At 38.2% G+C, this 21,391-nt stretch overlaps 1 protein-coding gene across 1 annotated transcript in view; it reads left to right on the top strand.

Moving 5' to 3' along the window:
* Positions 1–21,391, top strand: part of LOC137135738 (kinesin-like protein KIF27) — a 29,531-nt gene that overhangs the window by 3,025 nt on the left and 5,115 nt on the right. The window contains exons 4-10 of the mRNA XM_067520263.1: positions 541–684; positions 817–993; positions 1,138–1,328; positions 19,981–20,102; positions 20,232–20,369; positions 20,530–20,744; positions 21,163–21,222. Coding sequence (XP_067376364.1) covers positions 541–684; positions 817–993; positions 1,138–1,328; positions 19,981–20,102; positions 20,232–20,369; positions 20,530–20,744; positions 21,163–21,222 — 1,047 coding nt within the window. The remainder of the gene's footprint in view (positions 1–540; positions 685–816; positions 994–1,137; positions 1,329–19,980; positions 20,103–20,231; positions 20,370–20,529; positions 20,745–21,162; positions 21,223–21,391) is intronic.

Below are 21,391 nucleotides of genomic sequence, written 5' to 3'. Positions count from 1 at the left end.
GATTATGTCATTGATGATGTCATCAACGCAATGAAGTATAAAAATAAAAGATGCTCCAACACTCAGAGTAGATTACAGAGCACAAGCAGATATGCTACCAACAGTAAGGGCATAATAAGGCACTTGATATTTTTCATGCACTTTTCATGCACTCAAAAATAATAAAGGTGAATCATACCCTTTAAAGAGCTGTACCGGTCACTGTGGTGTATAATGAAAATGCAGTTAGCTAAATAAGAGGAGAGTTTAGGTTTCTCCTAATGGGAAACATAGTTTTGACCAGAAGGTGAAAGCACAGGTGTAACTAAACATATTGGCAAGTGCTACATTGCACATAGATGTTTCCGTGCCGTCATGATCCTTGTAATGTTAATGTCTGCTTAATTTTACTGTTAGTGTTACAATATTTTTGACAAACTATAAAGACAAGAACTTACTTTTAAGATTGTAACGGGCTTCTGATTATAGAATATTAATGAACCGAGGTAAAGGAAAAAAACTGCATAAAGTCAGTGAGTCACTTTCTCTCATACTGTGTAGGAAGCACTCAAAAAAGAAGAGCACCTATTGGATCAAAAAAATGCAGAACTGAGGCAGGTACAAGAAGAAGTAGAGAAACTTTTTCAAGAGAACCAAACACACCTCCAAGCCTTAGAGGAAGAAAAGGAGCGTACTCGTATACAGGTAAGACCAGTTACAAATGCAGATGCAAAGAAACTGTGAGCAAATAAAAGTTCAAAACTGTCATTTAATAACAGCTTTGCTTGTTTTTTGTTTGTTTTTTAAATGTGCATATTTGTTTGTGACGGTTTTCAGACTGAACAACTGGTCAGCCAGCAGATTCTGATTGATCGTCTTTGCAGTGACTTCACGTGTTTTCAGTGTCCAACCTCAGGGCCAACGTTGGAAGCAGCAGCTTCTGGGAACTCGGGCAGGAGGCCCCATAGTGTCCCTCTGATCAGACACAGCTGTGGACACAAAACTCCCAGAAAGGTACGAAGCTGCAGTGTTGTCTCCTGTGTGTGCTTTTGTTGCACTTAACTTTGCAATGTGACTGTGATTGTTATAAATACTTCACGGTGTTGCAGCATGCATTCATATACGCATCCATACACACTGTTTGCAATTTTTTTGTAGATTTACTCTAGTCCCCCAGCGTACTCACTGGAGAGGGTAATGGCAGCTTTTAAGATGCGAGGTAATCTCCTGCTGGCTAAGATTGAGGAAAAGGATGAAGTGTACTGTCCATTCATAGAAAAGCAGCTAGAGAGCAACGATGGAGATCAAAACGAGGAGGATGACAACTTTGCAGGCAGAATCGGATTTAGGTGAGACTTTGCATAATAAAAGCCTACAGTTTTTTTAAACTACCAGAGATTCACTACTACAATGACAATTTGAGCTTATAGTCTGTGAGACACCAATTTCCTGAAAAAGGGTTTTGGACTTGGACACATTTTCAGTTATAAACTCATGGTCATCATGTCTTTCTGGTCATAGATGATTAAACACCTTTACCTGAGTCCATGTAGGGCACTACACCATATATTGCCCCTCTTGATTCAGTGCCACCTCTATGGTTTTCCTGCAGTTTTGATGGTGTTGTTAGTGGTTTATCTGTCCTGCACTCAACTGATTCCAAAGAGACTAAGTTTCCAGTGTAGACAAACCTGAAGTTCCCTGCTGCCCACTTCAATGGGCTCACAGTGTCCTCTCTACTCTACTATGCCTTTTACATTGCAATTACAAACAATTTGAAATATTTGGCCTTTCTATGCTCATATGCCTCTTCTATCTGTTTTTCCCAAGCAATGACAACTAACTTAGAACAGTTAGATGTTGGGACCAAGTCTGGCCTGAGAGTTGTGTTTACCTGTTCTGTAAGACTTCAGTTGCTTCCCCTGGTTCACCTTTAGCTGCCAGTCATGAGTTGAAAGTAGCTGAGCTGAGCAAAAACATTCTCTCCCACAGTAGCAGTGTGGTGGCCCTCTGGCTCTGCCATGGCCTGTAGATTTTTCTTGCCTGCTTGATCTTTCCAGATCGGGACAAGCAGGTATTTAGTGGGAGAGCTGTAAGCACAGCTCTCACACTATTGAGATCCTTTTCTTTATTATTAGTGTGATTGCTGAAAGCAATCACACTATTGTTGTTTCCAGTATTTAATTTTATTAGTGTGATTGCTGAAAGCAATCACACTATTGTTGTTTCCAGTATTTAATTTTATTATTATTATTATTATTATTATTATTACGGATTCTTCCGTTGATTTTCGGCGTGCTGTAAGTCCTGAATGCTAAAAGCTGCAAACACGGTTCCAACTGTAACATGTTAAGCATGGTTGGGAGAGGTGTGCTCACTACCTTGTGTGCTGTCAGCTAATGTACTGTAATTATTATGAATATTAATATGAATTTTTTTTTGAATGGAAAGTCTATGGGAGTGATGTTTAAACTGCAATATCTCAAAAACTACACATGGTAGCATGATGCAGCTTTGTGGGATGCTGTCCCATGATGAAGTGCTTCACATGTTACAGCGTGGGCTCTATAGCGCCACCGTGTGGTCAGATATCAACATGTTTATGTGCGTTTTTTGACATGCAACTAGTCCTACACACTTACAGCTAGAAACATGGTTCCAACTGTAATATGTCAAGTACAGTTAGGAGAGTTGATGTATTACTCTGTGGGCTGACAGCTGATGTACAATAATTGTTATGAATATTTGTATGATTTCTTTTTTGCATTGCCGTCTATGAGAGCAATCTTAATACTGCAATATCTCAAAAACTACACATGGTAGCATGATGAAGCTTTGTGTAGTGCTGTCCCATGATGAAGTGCTTCACATGTTACAGCGTGGGCTCTATAGCGCCACCGTGTGGTCAGTTACCAGCATGTTTATGTTAGTTGTTTTGACATGCAACTAGTCCTACACGCTTACAGCTAGAAACATGGTTCCAACTGTAACATGTTAAGTACAGTTAGGAGAGTTGATGTATTACTCTGTGGGCTGACAGCTGATGTACAATAATTATTATGAATATTTATATGATTTGTTTTTTGCCGTCTATGAGAGCAATCTTCACATGGCTGTATCTCGGAAACTACACGTGATATTGTTATGAAACTTTGACCCATGCTGCCCCATGATGAAATGCTTCACATGTTAAAGTATTGGCTCTCTAGCGCCACCGTGTGGTCAGTTATTTAACTCGTTTTTTAACTCAAAAAAATTTTTTTTTCTTTCTGATTTCACTTCTATATTGTACAGGGCCTTTAGTACTACCACGTGCACCATCTGGCGGCCGTTCGCGGTACTGCAACTGTTTCGATCTTTTTTTTTTAAGCTAATGCAATGACTGACTTGAATGAAACTTTACAAATATGTGCAGGACACTGCCCTAAACACGCGTGTTAAACGTTTCTCCACTGGGGGGCGCTATTGTGGGTGTTTTTTTTTTTTTGGTATTTTATCCTCAGAACTTCATTAGTGTTGAGAGGGCAAGATGGCAACAGTTGATTCCTTTGGACAGGCTGCCATCTGCTGGAGAGTTGGTGAATAGCAATTGAAAACTTCTTCATTGTTTCATGTGCTTTCACTAGTTGTTCAGTATTTTAAAAAACTACACATGCTACAGTGTTGCCTGTCGCTTCTACAACTTTCAGAGGTGCAGATTCGGCGATGGCTGCAGCAGGTGCAGCGGCTGGCTTTCAGCAATCACACGCATTTTCTGCAGGAAATGCCCATTCTAGTTATTATTAGTGTGATTGCTGAAAGCAATCACACTATTGTTGTTTCCAGTATTTAATTTTATTATTATTATTATTCCGGATTCTTCCGCCCGTTTTTCGGCATGCTAAAAGTCCTAAGTGCTAAAAGCTGTAAACATGGTTCCAACTGTAATATGTTCAGCATGGTTGGGAGAGGTGTGCTATTACCCTGTGTGCTGATAGCTAATGTACTGTAATTATTATGAATATTAATATGAATTTTTTTTTGAATGGAAAGTCTATGGGAGTGATGTTTAAACTGCAATATCTCAAAAACTACACATGGTAGCATGATGCAGCTTTGTGGGATGCTGTCCCATGATGAAGTGCTTCACATGTTACAGCGTGGGCTCTATAGCGCCACCGTGTGGTCAGCTATCAGCATGTTTTTGTGCGTTTTTTGACATGCTACTACTCCTACACGCTTACAGCTAGAAACATGGTTCCAACTGTAATATGTTAAGTACAGTTAGGAGAGATGATGTATTACTCTGTGGGCTGACAGCTGATGTACAATAATTGTTATGAATATTTGTATGATTTTTACTTTGCATTGCCGTCTATGGGAGCAATCTTCACATGGGTATATCTCCTAAACTACACGTGATATCGTTATGAAACCTTGATTACTACTGTCCCATGATGAAGTGCTTCACATGTTACAGCGTGGGCTCTCTAGCGCCACCGTGTGGTCAATTGTCAGCATGTTTATGTTAGTTGTTTTGACATGCTACTAGTCCTACACGCTTACAGCTAGAAACATGATTCCAACTGTAATATGTTAAGTACAGTTAGGAGAGTAGATGTATTACTCTGTGGGCTGACAGCTGATGTACAATAATTTTTATGAATATTTGTATGATTTGTTTTTTGCCGTCTATGAGAGCAATCTTCACACGGCTGTATCTCGGAAACTACACGTGATATTGTTATGAAACTTTCAGGAAAGCTGCCCCATGATGAAATGCTTCACATGTTACAGTGTGGGCTCTCTAGCGCCACCGTGTGGTCAGTTATTTAACTCGTTTTTTAACTCCTAAATTTTTTTTTTTTTTTCTAATTTCACTTCTATGTTGTACAGGGCCTTTAGTACTACCACGTGCACCTAACGGCCGTTGGCGGTACTGCAACTCACTAGTTGTTCAATATTTTAAAAAACTACACATGCTACAGTGTTGCCTGTCGCTTCTACAACGTTCAGAGCTGCAGATTCGGCGATGGCTGCAGCGGCTGCGGCGGCTGGCTTTCAGCAATCACACGCATTTTCTGCAGGAAATGCCCATTCTAGTTATTATTATTATTCCGTATTCTTCCGCCCGTTTTTCGGCGTGCTGTAAGTCCTGAATGCTAAAAGCTGCAAACATGGTTCCAACTGTAATATGTTAAGCATGGTTGGGAGAGGTGTGCTCACTACCCTATGTGCTGTCAGCTAATGTACTGTAATTATTATGAATATTAATATGATATTTTTTTTGAATGGAAAGTCTATGGGAGTGATGTTTAAACTGCAATATCTCAAAAACTACACATGGTAGCATGATGCAGCTTTGTGGGATGCTGTCCCATGATGAAGTGCTTCACATGTTACAGCGTGGGCTCTATAGCGCCACCGTGTGGTCAGATATCAGCCTGTATATGTTAGTTGTTTTGACATGCTACTAGTCCTACACGCTTACAGCTAGAAACATGGTTCCAACTGTAATATGTTAAGTACAGTTAGGAGAGTAGATGTATTACTCTGTGGGCTGACAGCTGATGTACAATAATTGTTATGAATATTTGTATGATTTTTATTTTGCATTGCCGTCTATGAGAGCAATCTTCACACGGCTATATCTCGGAAACTATGCGTGATATTGTTATGAAACTTTGACCCATGATGCCCCATGATGAAATGCTTCACATGTTACAGTGTGGGCTCTCTAGCGCCACCGTGTGGTCAGTTATCAGCATGTTTATGTTAGTTGTTTTGACATGCTACTACTCCTACACGCTTACAGCTAGAAACATGGTTCCAACTGTAACATGTTAAGTACAGTTAGGAGAGTTGATGTATTACTCTGTGGGCTGACAGCTGATGTACAATAATTATTATGAATATTTGTATGATTAGTTTTTTGCCGTCTATGAGAGCAATCTTCACATGGCTGTATCTCGGAAACTACACGTGATATTGTTATGAAACTTTGACTCATGATGCCCCATGATGAAATGCTTCACATGTTACAGTGTGGGCTCTCTAGCGCCACCGTGTGGTCAGTTATTTAACTCGTTTTTTAACTCCTAAAAATTGTTTTTTTTTTTCTGATTTCACTTCTATGTTGTACAGGGCCTTTAGTACTACCACGTGCGCCACCTGGCGGCCGTTCGCGGTACTGCAACTGTTTCGATCTTTTTTTTAAGCTAATGCAATGACTGACTTGAATGAAACTTTACAAATATGTGCAGGACACTGCCCTAAACACGCGTGTTAAACGTTTATCCACTGGGGGGCGCTATTGTGGGTGTTTTTTTTTTTTTGGTATTTTATCCTCAGAACTTCATTAGTGTTGAGAGGGCAAGATGGCAACAGTTGATTCCTTTGGACAGGCTGCCATCTGCTGGAGAGTTGGTGAATAACAATTGAAAACTTCTTCATTGTTTCATGAGCTTTCACTAGTTGTTTAATATTTTAAAAAACTACACATGTTACAGTGTTGCCTGTTGCTTCTACAACTTTCAGAGCTGCAGATTCGGCGATGGCTGCAGCAGGTGCAGCGGCTGGCTTTCAGCAATCACACGCATTTTCTGCAGGAAATGCCCATTCTAGTTATTATTATTATTCCGGATTCTTCCGTCCGTTTTTCGGCATGCTAAAAGTCCTAAGTGCTAAAAGCTGTAAACATGGTTCCAACTGTAATATGTTCAGCATGGTTGGGAGAGGTGTGCTATTACCCTGTGTGCTGATAGCTAATGTACTGTAATTATTATGAATATTAATATGAATTTTTTTTTGAATGGAAAGTCTATGGGAGTGATGTTTAAACTGCAATATCTCAAAAACTACACATGGTAGCATGATGCAGTTTTGTGGGATGCTGTCCCATGATGAAGTGCTTCACATGTTACAGCGTGTGCTCCATAGCGCCACCGTGTGGTCAGCTATCAGCATGTTTTTGTGCGTTTTTTGACACGCTACTACTCCTACACGCTTACAGCTAGAAACATGGTTCCAACTGTAATATGTTAAGTACAGTTAGGAGAGATGATGTATTACTCTGTGGGCTGACAGCTGATGTACAATAATTGTTATGAATATTTGTATGATTTTTACTTTGCATTGCCGTCTATGGGAGCAATCTTCACATAGCTATATCTCCTAAACTACACGTGATATTGTTATGAAACCTTGTTTACTACTGTCCCATGATAAAGTGCTTCACATGTTACAGCGTGGGCTCTCTAGCGCCACCGTGTGGTCAGCTATCAGCATGTTTTTGTGCGTTTTTTGACATGCTACTACTCCTACACGCTTACAGCTAGAAACATGGTTCCAACTGTAACATGTTAAGTACAGTTAGGAGAGATGATGTATTACTCTGTGGGCTGACAGCTGATGTACAATAATTATTATGAATATTTGTATGATTAGTTTTTTGCCGTCTATGGGAGCAATCTTCACATGGCTATATCTCCTAAACTACACGTGATATTGTTATGAAACTTTGACTCATGCTGCCCCATGATAAAGTGCTTCACATGTTACAGCGTGGGCTCTCTAGCGCCACCGTGTGGTCAGTTATTTAACTCGTTTTTTAATTCAAAACAATTTTTTTTTTTCTTTCTGATTTCACTTCTATATTGTACAGGGCCTTTAGTACTACCACGTGCGCCACCTGGCGGCCGTTCGCGGTACTGCAACTGTTTCGATCTTTTTTTTTAAGCTAATGCAATGACTGACTTGAATGAAACTTTACAAATATGTGCAGGACACTGCCCTAAACACGCGTGTTAAACGTTTATCCACTGGGGGGCGCTATTGTGGGTGTTTTTTTTTTTTGGTATTTTATCCTCAGAACTTCATTAGTGTTGAGAGGGCAAGATGGCAACAGTTGATTCCTTTGGACAGGCTGCCATCTGCTGGAGAGTTGGTGAATAACAATTGAAAACTTCTTCATTGTTTCATGAGCTTTCACTAGTTGTTTAATATTTTAAAAAACTACACATGTTACAGTGTTGCCTGTTGCTTCTACAACTTTCAGAGCTGCAGATTCGGCGATGGCTGCAGCAGGTGCAGCGGCTGGCTTTCAGCAATCACACGCATTTTCTGCAGGAAATGCCCATTCTAGTTATTATTATTATTCCGGATTCTTCCGTCCGTTTTTCGGCATGCTAAAAGTCCTAAGTGCTAAAAGCTGTAAACATGGTTCCAACTGTAATATGTTCAGCATGGTTGGGAGAGGTGTGCTATTACCCTGTGTGCTGATAGCTAATGTACTGTAATTATTATGAATATTAATATGAATTTTTTTTTGAATGGAAAGTCTATGGGAGTGATGTTTAAACTGCAATATCTCAAAAACTACACATGGTAGCATGATGCAGCTTTGTGGGATGCTGTCCCATGATGAAGTGCTTCACATGTTCCAGCGTGGGCTCTATAGCGCCACCGTGTGGTCAGATATCAGCCTGTATATGTTAGTTGTTTTGACATGCTACTAGTCCTACACGCTTACAGCTAGAAACATGGTTCCAACTGTAATATGTTAAGTACAGTTAGGAGAGTAGATGTATTACTCTGTGGGCTGACAGCTGATGTACAATAATTGTTATGAATATTTGTATGATTTTTATTTTGCATTGCCGTCTATGAGAGCAATCTTCACACGGCTATATCTCGGAAACTATGCGTGATATTGTTATGAAACTTTGACCCATGATGCCCCATGATGAAATGCTTCACATGTTACAGTGTGGGCTCTCTAGCGCCACCGTGTGGTCAGTTATCAGCATGTTTATGTTATTGTTTTGACATGCTACTACTCCTACACGCTTACAGCTAGAAACATGGTTCCAACTGTAACATGTTAAGTACAGTTAGGAGAGTTGATGTATTACTCTGTGGGCTGACAGCTGATGTACAATAATTATTATGAATATTTGTATGATTAGTTTTTTGCCGTCTATGAGAGCAATCTTCACATGGCTGTATCTCGGAAACTACACGTGATATTGTTATGAAACTTTGACTCATGATGCCCCATGATGAAATGCTTCACATGTTACAGTGTGGGCTCTCTAGCGCCACCGTGTGGTCAGTTATTTAACTCGTTTTTTAACTCCTAAAAATTGTTTTTTTTTTCTGATTTCACTTCTATGTTGTACAGGGCCTTTAGTACTACCACGTGCGCCACCTGGCGGCCGTTCGCGGTACTGCAACTGTTTCGATCTTTTTTTTTAAGCTAATGCAATGACTGACTTGAATGAAACTTTACAAATATGTGCAGGACACTGCCCTAAACACGCGTGTTAAACGTTTATCCACTGGGGGGCGCTATTGTGGGTGTTTTTTTTTTTTGGTATTTTATCCTCAGAACTTCATTAGTGTTGAGAGGGCAAGATGGCAACAGTTGATTCCTTTGGACAGGCTGCCATCTGCTGGAGAGTTGGTGAATAACAATTGAAAACTTCTTCATTGTTTCATGAGCTTTCACTAGTTGTTTAATGTTTTAAAAAACTACACATGTTACAGTGTTGCCTGTTGCTTCTACAACTTTCAGAGCTGCAGATTCGGCGATGGCTGCAGCAGGTGCAGCGGCTGGCTTTCAGCAATCACACGCATTTTCTGCAGGAAATGCCCATTCTAGTTATTATTATTAGTGTGATTGCTGAAAGCATTCTTCCGTCCGTTTTTCGGCATGCTAAAAGTCCTAAGTGCTAAAAGCTGTAAACATGGTTCCAACTGTAATATGTTCAGCATGGTTGGGAGAGGTGTGCTATTACCCTGTGTGCTGATAGCTAATGTACTGTAATTATTATGAATATTAATATGAATTTTTTTTTGAATGGAAAGTCTATGGGAGTGATGTTTAAACTGCAATATCTCAAAAACTACACATGGTAGCATGATGCAGCTTTGTGGGATGCTGTCCCATGATGAAGTGCTTCACATGTTACAGCGTGAGCTCCATATCGCCACCGTGTGGTCAGCTATCAGCATGTTTTTGTGCGTTTTTTGACACGCTACTACTCCTACACGCTTACAGCTAGAAACATGGTTCCAACTGTAATATTTTAAGTACAGTTAGGAGAGATGATGTATTACTCTGTGGGCTGACAGCTGATGTACAATAATTGTTATGAATATTTGTATGATTTTTACTTTGCATTGCCGTCTATGGGAGCAATCTTCACATAGCTATATCTCCTAAACTACACGTGATATTGTTATGAAACCTTGTTTACTACTGTCCCATGATAAAGTGCTTCACATGTTACAGCGTGGGCTCTCTAGCGCCACCGTGTGGTCAGTTATCAGCATGTTTATGTTAGTTGTTTTGGCATGCTACTACTCCTACACGCTTACAGCTAGAAACATGGTTCCAACTGTAACATGTTAAGTACAGTTAGGAGAGTTGATGTATTACTCTGTGGGCTGACAGCTGATGTACAATAATTATTATGAATATTTGTATGATTAGTTTTTTGCCGTCTATGAGAGCAATCTTCACATGGCTGTATCTCGGAAACTACACGTGATATTGTTATGAAACTTTGACTCATGCTGCCCCATGATGAAATGCTTCACATGTTACAGCGTGGGCTCTCTAGCGCCACCGTGTGGTCAGTTATTTAACTCGTTTTTTAATTCAAAACAATTTTTTTTTTCTTTCTGATTTCACTTCTATATTGTACAGGGCCTTTAGTACTACCACGTGCGCCACCTGGCGGCCGTTCGCGGTACTGCAACTGTTTTGATCTTTTTTTTTTAAGCTAATGCAATGACTGACTTGAATGAAACTTTACTAATATGTGCAGGACACTGCCCTAAACACGCGTGTTAAAGGTTTCTCCACTGGGGGGTGCTAATGTGGGTGTTTTTTTTTTTTTTGGTATTTTATCCTCAGAACTTCATTAGTGTTGAGAGGGCAAGATGGCAACAGTTGATTTCTTTGGACAGGCTGCCATCTGCTGGAGAGTTGGTGAATAGCAATTGAAAACTTCTTCATTGTTTCATGTGCTTTCACTAGTTGTTCAATATTTTAAAAAACTACACATGCTACAGTGTTGCCTGTCGCTTCTACAACGTTCAGAGCTGCAGATTCGGCGATGGCTGCAGCAGGTGCGGCGGCTGGCTTTCAGCAATCACACGCATTTTCTGTAGGAAATGCCCATTTTAGTTAGTGGGAGAGCTGTAAGCACAGCTCTCACACTATTGAGATCCTTTTCTTTATTATTAGTGGGAGAGCTGTAAGCACAGCTCTCACACTATTGAGATCCTTTTCTTTATTATTATTAATATTATTATTATTATTATAGCCCGTTTTTCGGTCGCTATCTAGTCCTAGACGGTTTGTCGTAGAAACTTCGTTCCACTTCCTAAACGTAGGTCCCTTTTAGGACAGGGGTGGTATTACTTTTCTCATTAATAACTTTTATACTTTTTATTATATTTCACTTTTTATGAACTTTTTTTCCCATAGAAAATGAATGGAAGGCACTTAAAATTTCCCTTCAACTTGCCACTTTTCATCTGCCTCTTGTGTCGTCATACTTTGGAGTAGAAACTTCATTTAAAGTTTATACGGGTCTAGTCCCTTTCAACTTTTTCTGGGTGGATCAGCTTCTTTCTATCTTTTATACTTTTTGAATAATCGCAGTTTTAGTTTTAGGCAACTTTTGGAGCTTTTTCAACTTTTCCATTAGTGTGTATTGCGGAATGTTGGAGCAGCTAGAGTGGGTGACATCACACGCACTCTAACTTTTCAGCTTCCACTTTTAGCAACTTTTTTCCTTCTTTTCCTTCTTTCCTTCAGTCAACTTTAATCTTACATAAACAAACTATACATCAGAATGTAGGTATTTTTGTGTTCTTTCAGTAAATGTAACTCTCATAGTCACAGGACTGACGGTTCTTTCTCCAAGTGTCCAGAAGCAGAGAGAGTGCCGTCAAAACTCCCATTGGAGCCCATTATAACAGAGGTTCTTAAATTCTAATCAAATCACAAACGGGGGGCTGTTTTAAAATCGCCACCACGCCTTCATTTTATGGAGTATCTTCAAATAAAGTACATCAGTGTGTTCATTGAAGCCTTTTGTCACTCACAGTTTTTGAATTGTTTCGATAGGACTAATACTTTTTCATATTTTGAGCATTTTGCGAGGCATAGTCTCAGCACTTTTCCAGCCTGCCTTTGCATTTGGCTCACATGACTCAGCAGGCAGGCAGCGGGCAGCAGTCATTGTCATGGTAACGGACACAGCTGCATGACGTCATGTAATCAGCCTCAGAGCTGTGTCCACACACTTTACCTGAGTTTTTCTCCCTCAATATACACAGTGGAGACAGACACAGACACACACCCTCACAGACAGGAAATACCCTTTCAAAATAAAAGCCTTTCATAATATTTTATCCACTTTTTAGCATTTAAATGCTAAAATGACTTTGTGGTGAAGTTTCCCTACACACACACCCTCACAGATAGGAAACACACTTTCAGAATAAAAGCCTTTTATCATTCTTATTTTAATTATTTATCATTTAAATGCTAAAATGAGTTTGTTTTGAAGTCTCCCTACAGTGGACACACAAACTACCACACAGACACAGACAGGAAACACACTTTCAAATTAAAAGCTCTTTTCAACTTTTTTTTTTCAACAGTTTTTCAGCATTAAAATGGTTCCTTCATTTCTAAGTAGTTACTTCTAGCTTTTTTCTTTACACTTTAATAGCAACTTTTTTACTTTGCTTCTTTTTTTGTTTCTTTTAACTTTGGAAATATTTACCTTTTCCTTTGTTTCTTACTACTTCTTTCCACTTTTGTTAATCAAGTTGTTGCTTTTTCACTTCTTCCTTTACACTTTTAAAAGCAACTTTTTTCCTTTGCTTCTTTCTTTGTTTCTTTTACCTTTGGGAATATTTACCTTTTCCTTTGTTTCTTACTACTTCTTTCCACTTTTGTTAATCAAGTTGTTGCTTTTTCACTTCTTACTTTTTTCTTTACACTTTCAATAGCAACTTTTTACTTTGCTTCTTTTTCTGTTTCTTTACACTTTAAATATCAACTTTTTACTTATTTACTTCCTCCATTGTTACTTTCTACTTTTTTTCTTTTATGAATTCAACTTTTCCTGGGATTTTGGATTTTTTCCTTTTCTTGTCATCTTCTTTTTTCTCTTTTTGTTTGTATTTATCTCTCTTCAGCGTTTGCGGCTTTGAACGTGCAAACGCTTCTGCTCTCAGCAGCTTCTGAGCGGTCGGCCTCTACCGGGTGACTTAACAGCTCTCCCACGTAATTTCCTTGGAAATTGCCTTTTCTAGTTAGTGGGAGAGCTGTAAGCACAGCTCTCACACTATTGAGATCCTTTCTCTTTATTATTAGTGGGAGAGCTGTAAGCACAGCTCTCACACTTATGAGATCCTTTTCTTTATTATTATTATTATTTCGCCGTTTTTCGGTCACTATCTCCTCCTAGACGGTTTGTCGTAGAAACTTCGTTCCACTTCCTAAACGTAGGTCTCTTTTAGGAGATCTATGCTATTACTTTTCTTATTAATAACTTTTATACTTTTTATTATATTTCACTTTTTATCAACTTTTTTTCCCATTGAAAATGAATGGAAGCCACTTAAAACTTCCCTTCAACTTGCCACTTTTCATCTGCCTCTTGTGTCATCATACTTTGGAGTAGAAACTTCATTTAAACTTTATACGGGTCTAGATCCTTTCAACTTTTTCTGGGTGGATCAGCTTCTTTGTATCTTTTATACTTTTTGAATAATCGCAGTTTTAGTTTTAGGCAACTTTTGGAGCTTTTTCAACTTTTCCATTAGTGTGTATTGCGGAATGTTGGAGCAGCTAGAGTGGGTGACATCACACGCACTCTAACTTTTCAGCTTCCACTTTTTGCAACTTTTTTCCTTCTTTTCCTTCTTTCCTTCAATCAACTTTAATCTTACATAAACAAACTATACATCAGAATGTAGGTATTTTTGTCTTCTTTCAGTAAATATAACTCTCATAGTGACAGGACTGACGGTTCTTTCTCCAAGAGTCCAGAAGCGGAGAGAGTGCCGTCTGAAACTCCCATTGGAGCCCATTATAACAGAGGTTCTTAAATTCTCCTCAAATCACAAACGGGGGGCTGTTTTCAAATTGCCACCACGCCTTCATTTTATGGAGTATATTCAAATAAAGTACATCAGTGTGTTCATTGAAGCCTTTTGTCACTCACAGTTTTTGAATTGTTTCGATAGGACTAATACTTTTTCATATTTTGAGCATTTTGCGAGGCATAGTCTCAGTACTTTTCCAGCCTGCCTTTGCATTTGGCTCACATGACTCAGCAGGCAGGCAGCAGTCATTGTCATGGTAACGGACACAGCTGCATGACGTCATGTAATCAGCCTCAGAGCTGTGTCCACACACTTTACCTGAGTTTTTCTCCCTCAACATACACAGTGGAGACACACACAGACACACACCCTCACAGACAGGAAATACCCTTTCAAAATAAAAGCCTTTCATAATATTTTATCCACTTTTTAGCATTTAAATGCTAAAATGACTTTGTGGTGAAGTTTCCCTACACACACACCCTCACAGATAGGAAACACACTTTCAAAATAAAAGCCTTTCATAATATTTTATCCACTTTTTAGCATTTAAATGCTAAAATGACTTTGTGGTGAAGTTTCCCTACACACACACACCCTCACAGACAGGAAACACACTTTCAAAATAAAAGCCTTTTATCATTCTTATTTTAATTATTTAGCATTTAAATGCTAAAATGAGTTTGTTTTGAAGTCTCCCTACAGTGGACACACAAACTACCACACAGACACAGACAGGAAACACACTTTCAAATTAAAAGCTCTTTTCAACTTTTTTTTCTCAACAGTTTTTCAGCATTAAAATGGTTCCTTCATTTCTAAGTAGTTACTTCTAGCTTTTTTCTTTACACTTTAATAGCAACTTTTTTACTTTGCTTCTTTTTTTGTTTCTTTTAACTTTGGGAATATTTACCTTTTCCTTTGTTTCTTACTACTTCTTTCCACTTTTGTTAATCAAGTTGTTGCTTTTTCACTTCTTCCTTTACACTTTTAATAGCAACTTTTTTACTTTGCTTCTTTCTTTGTTTCTTTTAACTTTGGGAATATTTACCTTTTCCTTTGTTTCTTACTACTTCTTTCAACTTTTGTTAATCAAGTTGTTGCTTTTTCACTTCTTACTTTTTTCTTTACACTTTCAATAGCAACTTTTTACTTTGCTTCTTTTTCTGTTTCGTTACACTTTAAATATCAACTTTTTACTTATTTACTTCCTCCATTGTTACTTTCTACTTTTTTTTTCTTTTCTGAATTCAACTTTTCTTGGGATTTTGGATTTTTTCCTTTTATTGTCATCTTCTTTCTTTCTCTTTTTGTTCGTATTTATCTCTCTTCAGCGTTTGCGGCTTTGAACGTGCAAACGCCTCTGCTCTCAGCAGCTTCTGAGCGGTCGGCCTCTACCGGGCGACTTAACAGCTCTCCCACGTAATTTCCTTGGAAATTGCCTTTTCTAGTTATTATTATTATTTTTATTTCGCCGTTTTTCGGTCACTATCTCCTCCTAGACGGTTTGTCGTAGAAACTCCGTTCCACTTCCTAATCGTAGGTCTCTTTTAGGACATGTGGGCTATTACTTTTCTCATTAATAACTTTTATACTTTTTATTATATTTCACTTTTTATCAACTTTTCTTCCCATTGAAAATGAATGGAAGCCACTTAAAACTTCCCTTCAACTTGCCACTTTTCATCTGCCTCTTGTGTCGTCATACTTTGGAGTAGAAACTTCATTTAAAGTTTATACGGGTCTAGTCCCTTTCAACTTTTTCTGTGTTGATCAGCTTCTTTGTATCTTTTATACTTTTTGAATAATCGCAGTTTTAGTTTTAGGCAACTTTTGGAGCTTTTTCAACTTTTCCATTAGTGTGTATTGCGGAATGTTGGAGCAGCTAGAGTGGGTGACATCACACGCACTCTAACTTTTCAGCTTCCACTTTTAGCAACTTTTTTCCTTCTTTTCCTTCTTTACTTCAGTCAACTTTAATCTTACATAAACAAACTATACATCAGAATGTAGGTATTTTTGTCTTCTTTCAGTAAATGTAACTCTCATAGTCACAGGACTGACGGTTCTTTCACCAAGTGTCCAGAAGCAGAGAGAGTGCCGTCTGAAACTCCCATTGGAGCCCATTATAACAGAGGTTCTTAAATTCTAATCAAATCACAAACGGGGGGCTGTTTTAAAATCGCCACCACGCCTTCATTTTATGGAGTATCTTCAAATAAAGTACATCAGTGTGTTCATTGAAGCCTTTTGTCACTCACAGTTTTTGGATTGTTTCGATAGGACTAATACCTTTTCATATTTTGAGCATTTTGCGAGGCATAGTCTCAGCACTTTTCCAGCCTGCCTTTGCATTTGGCTCACATGACTCAGCAGGCAGGCAGCGGGCAGCAGTCATTGTCATGGTAACGGACACAGCTGCATGAGATCATGTAATCAGCCTCAGAGCTGTGTCCACACACTTTACCTGAGTTTTTCTCCCTCAACATACACAGTGGAGACAGACACACACACACCCTCACAGACAGGAAACACTTTCAAAATAAAAGCCTTTCATAATATTTTATCCACTTTTTAGCATTTAAATGCTAAAATGACTTTGTGGTGAAGTTTCCCTACACACACACCCTCACAGACAGGAAACACACTTTCAAAATAAAAGCCTTTTATCATTCTTATTTTAATTATTTAGCATTTAAATGCTAAAATGAGTTTGTTTTGAAGTCTCCCTACAGTGGACACACAAACTACCACACAGACACAGACAGGAAACACACTTTCAAATTAAAAGCTCTTTTCAACTTTTTTTTTTTTCAACAGTTTTTCAGCATTAAAATGGTTCCTTCATTTCTAAGTAGTTACTTCTAGCTTTTTTCTTTACACTTTAATAGCAACTTTTTTACTTTGCTTCTTTCTTTGTTTCTTTTAACTTTGGGAATATTTACCTTTTCCTTTGTTTCTTACTACTTCTTTCCACTTTTGTTAATCAAGTTGTTGCTTTTTCACTTCTTACTTTTTTCTTTACACTTTCAATAGCAACTTTTCACTTTGCTTCTTTTTCTGTTTCTTTACACTTTAAATATCAACTTTTTACTTATTTACTTCCTCCATTGTTACTTTCTACTTTTTTTCTTTTCTGAATTCAACTTTTCCTGGGATTTTGGATTTTTTCCTTTTCTTGTCATCTTCTTCTTTCTCTTTTTGTTTGTATTTATCTCTCTTCAGCGTTTGCGGCTTTGAACGTACAAACGCCTCTGCTCTCAGCAGCTTCTGAGCGGTCGGCCTCTACCGGGCGACTTAACAGCTCTCCCACGTAATTTCCTTGGAAATTGCCTTTTCTAGTTAGTGGGAGAGCTGTAAGCACAGCTCTCACACTATTGAGATCCTTTCTCTTTATTATTATTATTATTATTTTTATTTCGCCGTTTTTCGGTCACTATCTCCTCCTAGACGGTTTGTCGTAGAAACTCCGTTCCACTTCCTAATCGTAGGTCTCTTTTAGGACATGTGGGCTATTACTTTTCTCATTAATAACTTTTATACTTTTTATTATATTTCACTTTTTATCAACTTTTCTTCCCATTGAAAATGAATGGAAGCCACTTAAAACTTCCCTTCAACTTGCCACTTTTCATCTGCCTCTTGTGTCGTCATACTTTGGAGTAGAAACTTCATTTAAAGTTTATACGGGTCTAGTCCCTTTCAACTTTTTCTGTGTTGATCAGCTTCTTTGTATCTTTTATACTTTTTGAATAATCGCAGTTTTAGTTTTAGGCAACTTTTGGAGCTTTTTCAACTTTTCCATTAGTGTGTATTGCGGAATGTTGGAGCAGCTAGAGTGGGTGACATCACACGCACTCTAACTTTTCAGCTTCCACTTTTAGCAACTTTTTTCCTTCTTTTCCTTCTTTCCTTCAGTCAACTTTAATCTTACATAAACAAACTATACATCAGAATGTAGGTATTTTTGTGTTCTTTCAGTAAATGTAACTCTCATAGTCACAGGACTGACGGTTCTTTCTCCAAGTGTCCAGAAGCAGAGAGAGTGCCGTCAAAACTCCCATTGGAGCCCATTATAACAGAGGTTCTTAAATTCTAATCAAATCACAAACGGGGGGCTGTTTTAAAATCGCCACCACGCCTTCATTTTATGGAGTATCTTCAAATAAAGTACATCAGTGTGTTCATTGAAGCCTTTTGTCACTCACAGTTTTTGAATTGTTTCGATAGGACTAATACTTTTTCATATTTTGAGCATTTTGCGAGGCATAGTCTCAGCACTTTTCCAGCCTGCCTTTGCATTTGGCTCACATGACTCAGCAGGCAGGCAGCGGGCAGCAGTCATTGTCATGGTAACGGACACAGCTGCATGACGTCATGTAATCAGCCTCAGAGCTGTGTCCACACACTTTACCTGAGTTTTTCTCCCTCAACATACACAGTGGAGACACACACAGACACACACCCTCACAGACAGGAAATACCCTTTCAAAATAAAAGCCTTTCATAATATTTTATCCACTTTTTAGCATTTAAATGCTAAAATGACTTTGTGGTGAAGTTTCCCTACACACACACCCTCACAGATAGGAAACACACTTTCAGAATAAAAGCCTTTTATCATTCTTATTTTAATTATTTATCATTTAAATGCTAAAATGCTATGGGCGGCTATAGCTCAGTTGGTAAAGGCAGTTGTCCCTGGGCAAGACACTGAACCCCTAACAGCTCATTCCCCCTCCCCAGCGATGCGGTCCAAGCCCGGTAGAAATTGGGGATGGTTGCGTCAGGAAGGGCATCCGGCGTAAAAACTGTGCCAAATCAACATGCGGACAATGATCCGCTGTGGCGACCCTGAACTCACAGGATAAGCCGAAAGGAGAGTAGATCATTTAAATGCTAAAATGAGTTTGTTTTGAAGTCTCCCTTCAGTGGACTCACAAACTACCACACAGACACAGACAGGAAACACACTTTCAAATTAAAAGCTCTTTTCAACTTTTTTTTTTTCAACAGTTTTTCAGCATTAAAATGGTTCCTTCATTTCTAAGTAGTTACTTCTAGCTTTTTTCTTTACACTTTAATAGCAACTTTTTTACTTTGCTTCTTTTTTTGTTTCTTTTAACTTTGGAAATATTTACCTTTTCCTTTGTTTCTTACTACTTCTTTCCACTTTTGTTAATCAAGTTGTTGCTTTTTCACTTCTTCCTTTACACTTTTAAAAGCAACTTTTTTCCTTTGCTTCTTTCTTTGTTTTTTTACCTTTGGGAATATTTACCTTTTCCTTTGTTTCTTACTACTTCTTTCCACTTTTGTTAATCAAGTTGTTGCTTTTTCACTTCTTACTTTTTTCTTTACACTTTCAATAGCAACTTTTTACTTTGCTTCTTTTTCTGTTTCTTTACACTTTAAATATCAACTTTTTACTTATTTACTTCCTCCATTGTTACTTTCTACTTTTTTTCTTTTCTGAATTCAACTTTTCCTGGGATTTTGGATTTTTTCCTTTTCTTGTCATCTTATTTTTTCTCTTTTTGTTTGTATTTATCTCTCTTCAGCGTTTGCGGCTTTGAACGTGCAAACGCCTCTGCTCTCAGCAGCTTCTGAGCGGTCGGCCTCTACCGGGCGACTTAACAGCTCTCCCACGTAATTTCCTTGGAAATTGCCTTTTCTAGTTAAATTCTGTTGTTTTAACGCGAAACGAGATGTTACTTATTACTACTGGTAATGAAACAGCAGCAAAACAGAAGTTCAAAGTGTTCTACTATTGTGCTATTGTTATAAGTTTTACACAAATTAGACTTGTATTTAGAAAACCTGTCTATCTTACAGTAGTGTCTTAATCTGGAATTGTGAACCTAATCGAATATTTTAATGTTACTGCAGGCGTTCTTTAAACCAAACATGGACCAACCACCAGATGACATCAATTCTGAAAGACAAACCTTTTGTGCCAGAACAATCATCTCATGAAAATACATTACTACAGCAGCCGGAGAGAGCTACAGGTAAACGTTACACATTTCTGACTTGTCTTTTTTTATTGATATTGGTATCCTTTCTGGTCTCTTTGGTGAAATTCCAGTTATGTCTGAGAGCACTTCCTTTTCAAACTGTCAGCTGCTGTTTCTTTTTAGGGACCAAAGAAAACCGCACCAAGCAAAGCCATATGAGGATGGAAAGACTAAGAGCAAGTGTTACACAGAGAAAAATCCAAGATCTGTCTGTCAACATGCGCATGAAAAAGGAGCTCATCAAAGAACTTGAAAAAACTGGTTTGTTATTATTACATACTGTGTATTCCTGTAGTCCTGGCTCCATTTATTAGTTTGTAGTTTCCTGCAACCTGATAAAGATTTAAGAACAATGCCACTTTTTTTCATCACTAAATGTGTTTTTGTGGGGTTCTTTTTGTTTGTGTGTTTGTTTTGATAGATAAGGAGGCCCAAGCAGTTATCCAACATGTGAAACATTGTGACGACGGCAGGAAGGCCGGAGTGTTGGCTCAACTTTCCATGCAGAGCCAGGAGATCCGAACTGAAATGTTTCGAAGCCTGCAGCACATGAGGAAGCAGAGAGCACAGCTTCAAGCCATCGCTAAGAAGCAGAACGAGACCAGTGACGACAACACAGAAATCTACCAAAATGGGGTTTGTTTTTTAAAATACAGCAACATTTTGTCTAGACGGTGCATTAGGAAACAATATGAACATATTCATTTTCAGTGCAGTGTTGTGGAAACATTTTGCTTCTTTTGATCAAAACATTTAAACAACTTTTTGTCTATGACCTTTCAGATCTATAGTTTTGACATTTATGTTTTACCTAGATTTAAAAAGGTTTAAATAGAAAATGTGATTTTATTATTTTGAGACCAATTTTCCTAAATTATAGTATTAACCCTAATCTAGGCTCAAATTAAACCTTGGTGGAAGTCATATCATCCACACCATTTCATTTATTTTTTATTCATCCATATCATTTATGCATATCATCCACACAACATCACAAGGAAATACAAAAGTGCAGAAATATTTGTTAACTTCATTATGTTTTTGTTTATTGGAGCAAAGTGCGGGAGATTTTACTGTGGGGAAAAGAAATCACCAGGAAGAGTCGGAGAAAAAGGTAAAAACTGCTGTTAAATCTAGAATCAATATTAATTTGTTTAAAAGTTTGTTTTACATTTTCTTCCTCCATATTTTTAAGTATTGACAAGGTTTCTTTCAAAAGAATTTTCATTACTATTGCTGCCTCTTTAACATTGTCTTCTCTCCATTCCCCTTTTCTCTCCTCC

This window comes from Channa argus, chromosome 11, assembly GCF_033026475.1.
Source record: "Channa argus isolate prfri chromosome 11, Channa argus male v1.0, whole genome shotgun sequence".
NCBI lineage: Eukaryota > Metazoa > Chordata > Actinopteri > Anabantiformes > Channidae > Channa > Channa argus.
The sequence above is the reverse complement of the archived record's forward strand: the minus strand, read 5'-3'. Positions and strand labels throughout refer to the sequence as shown.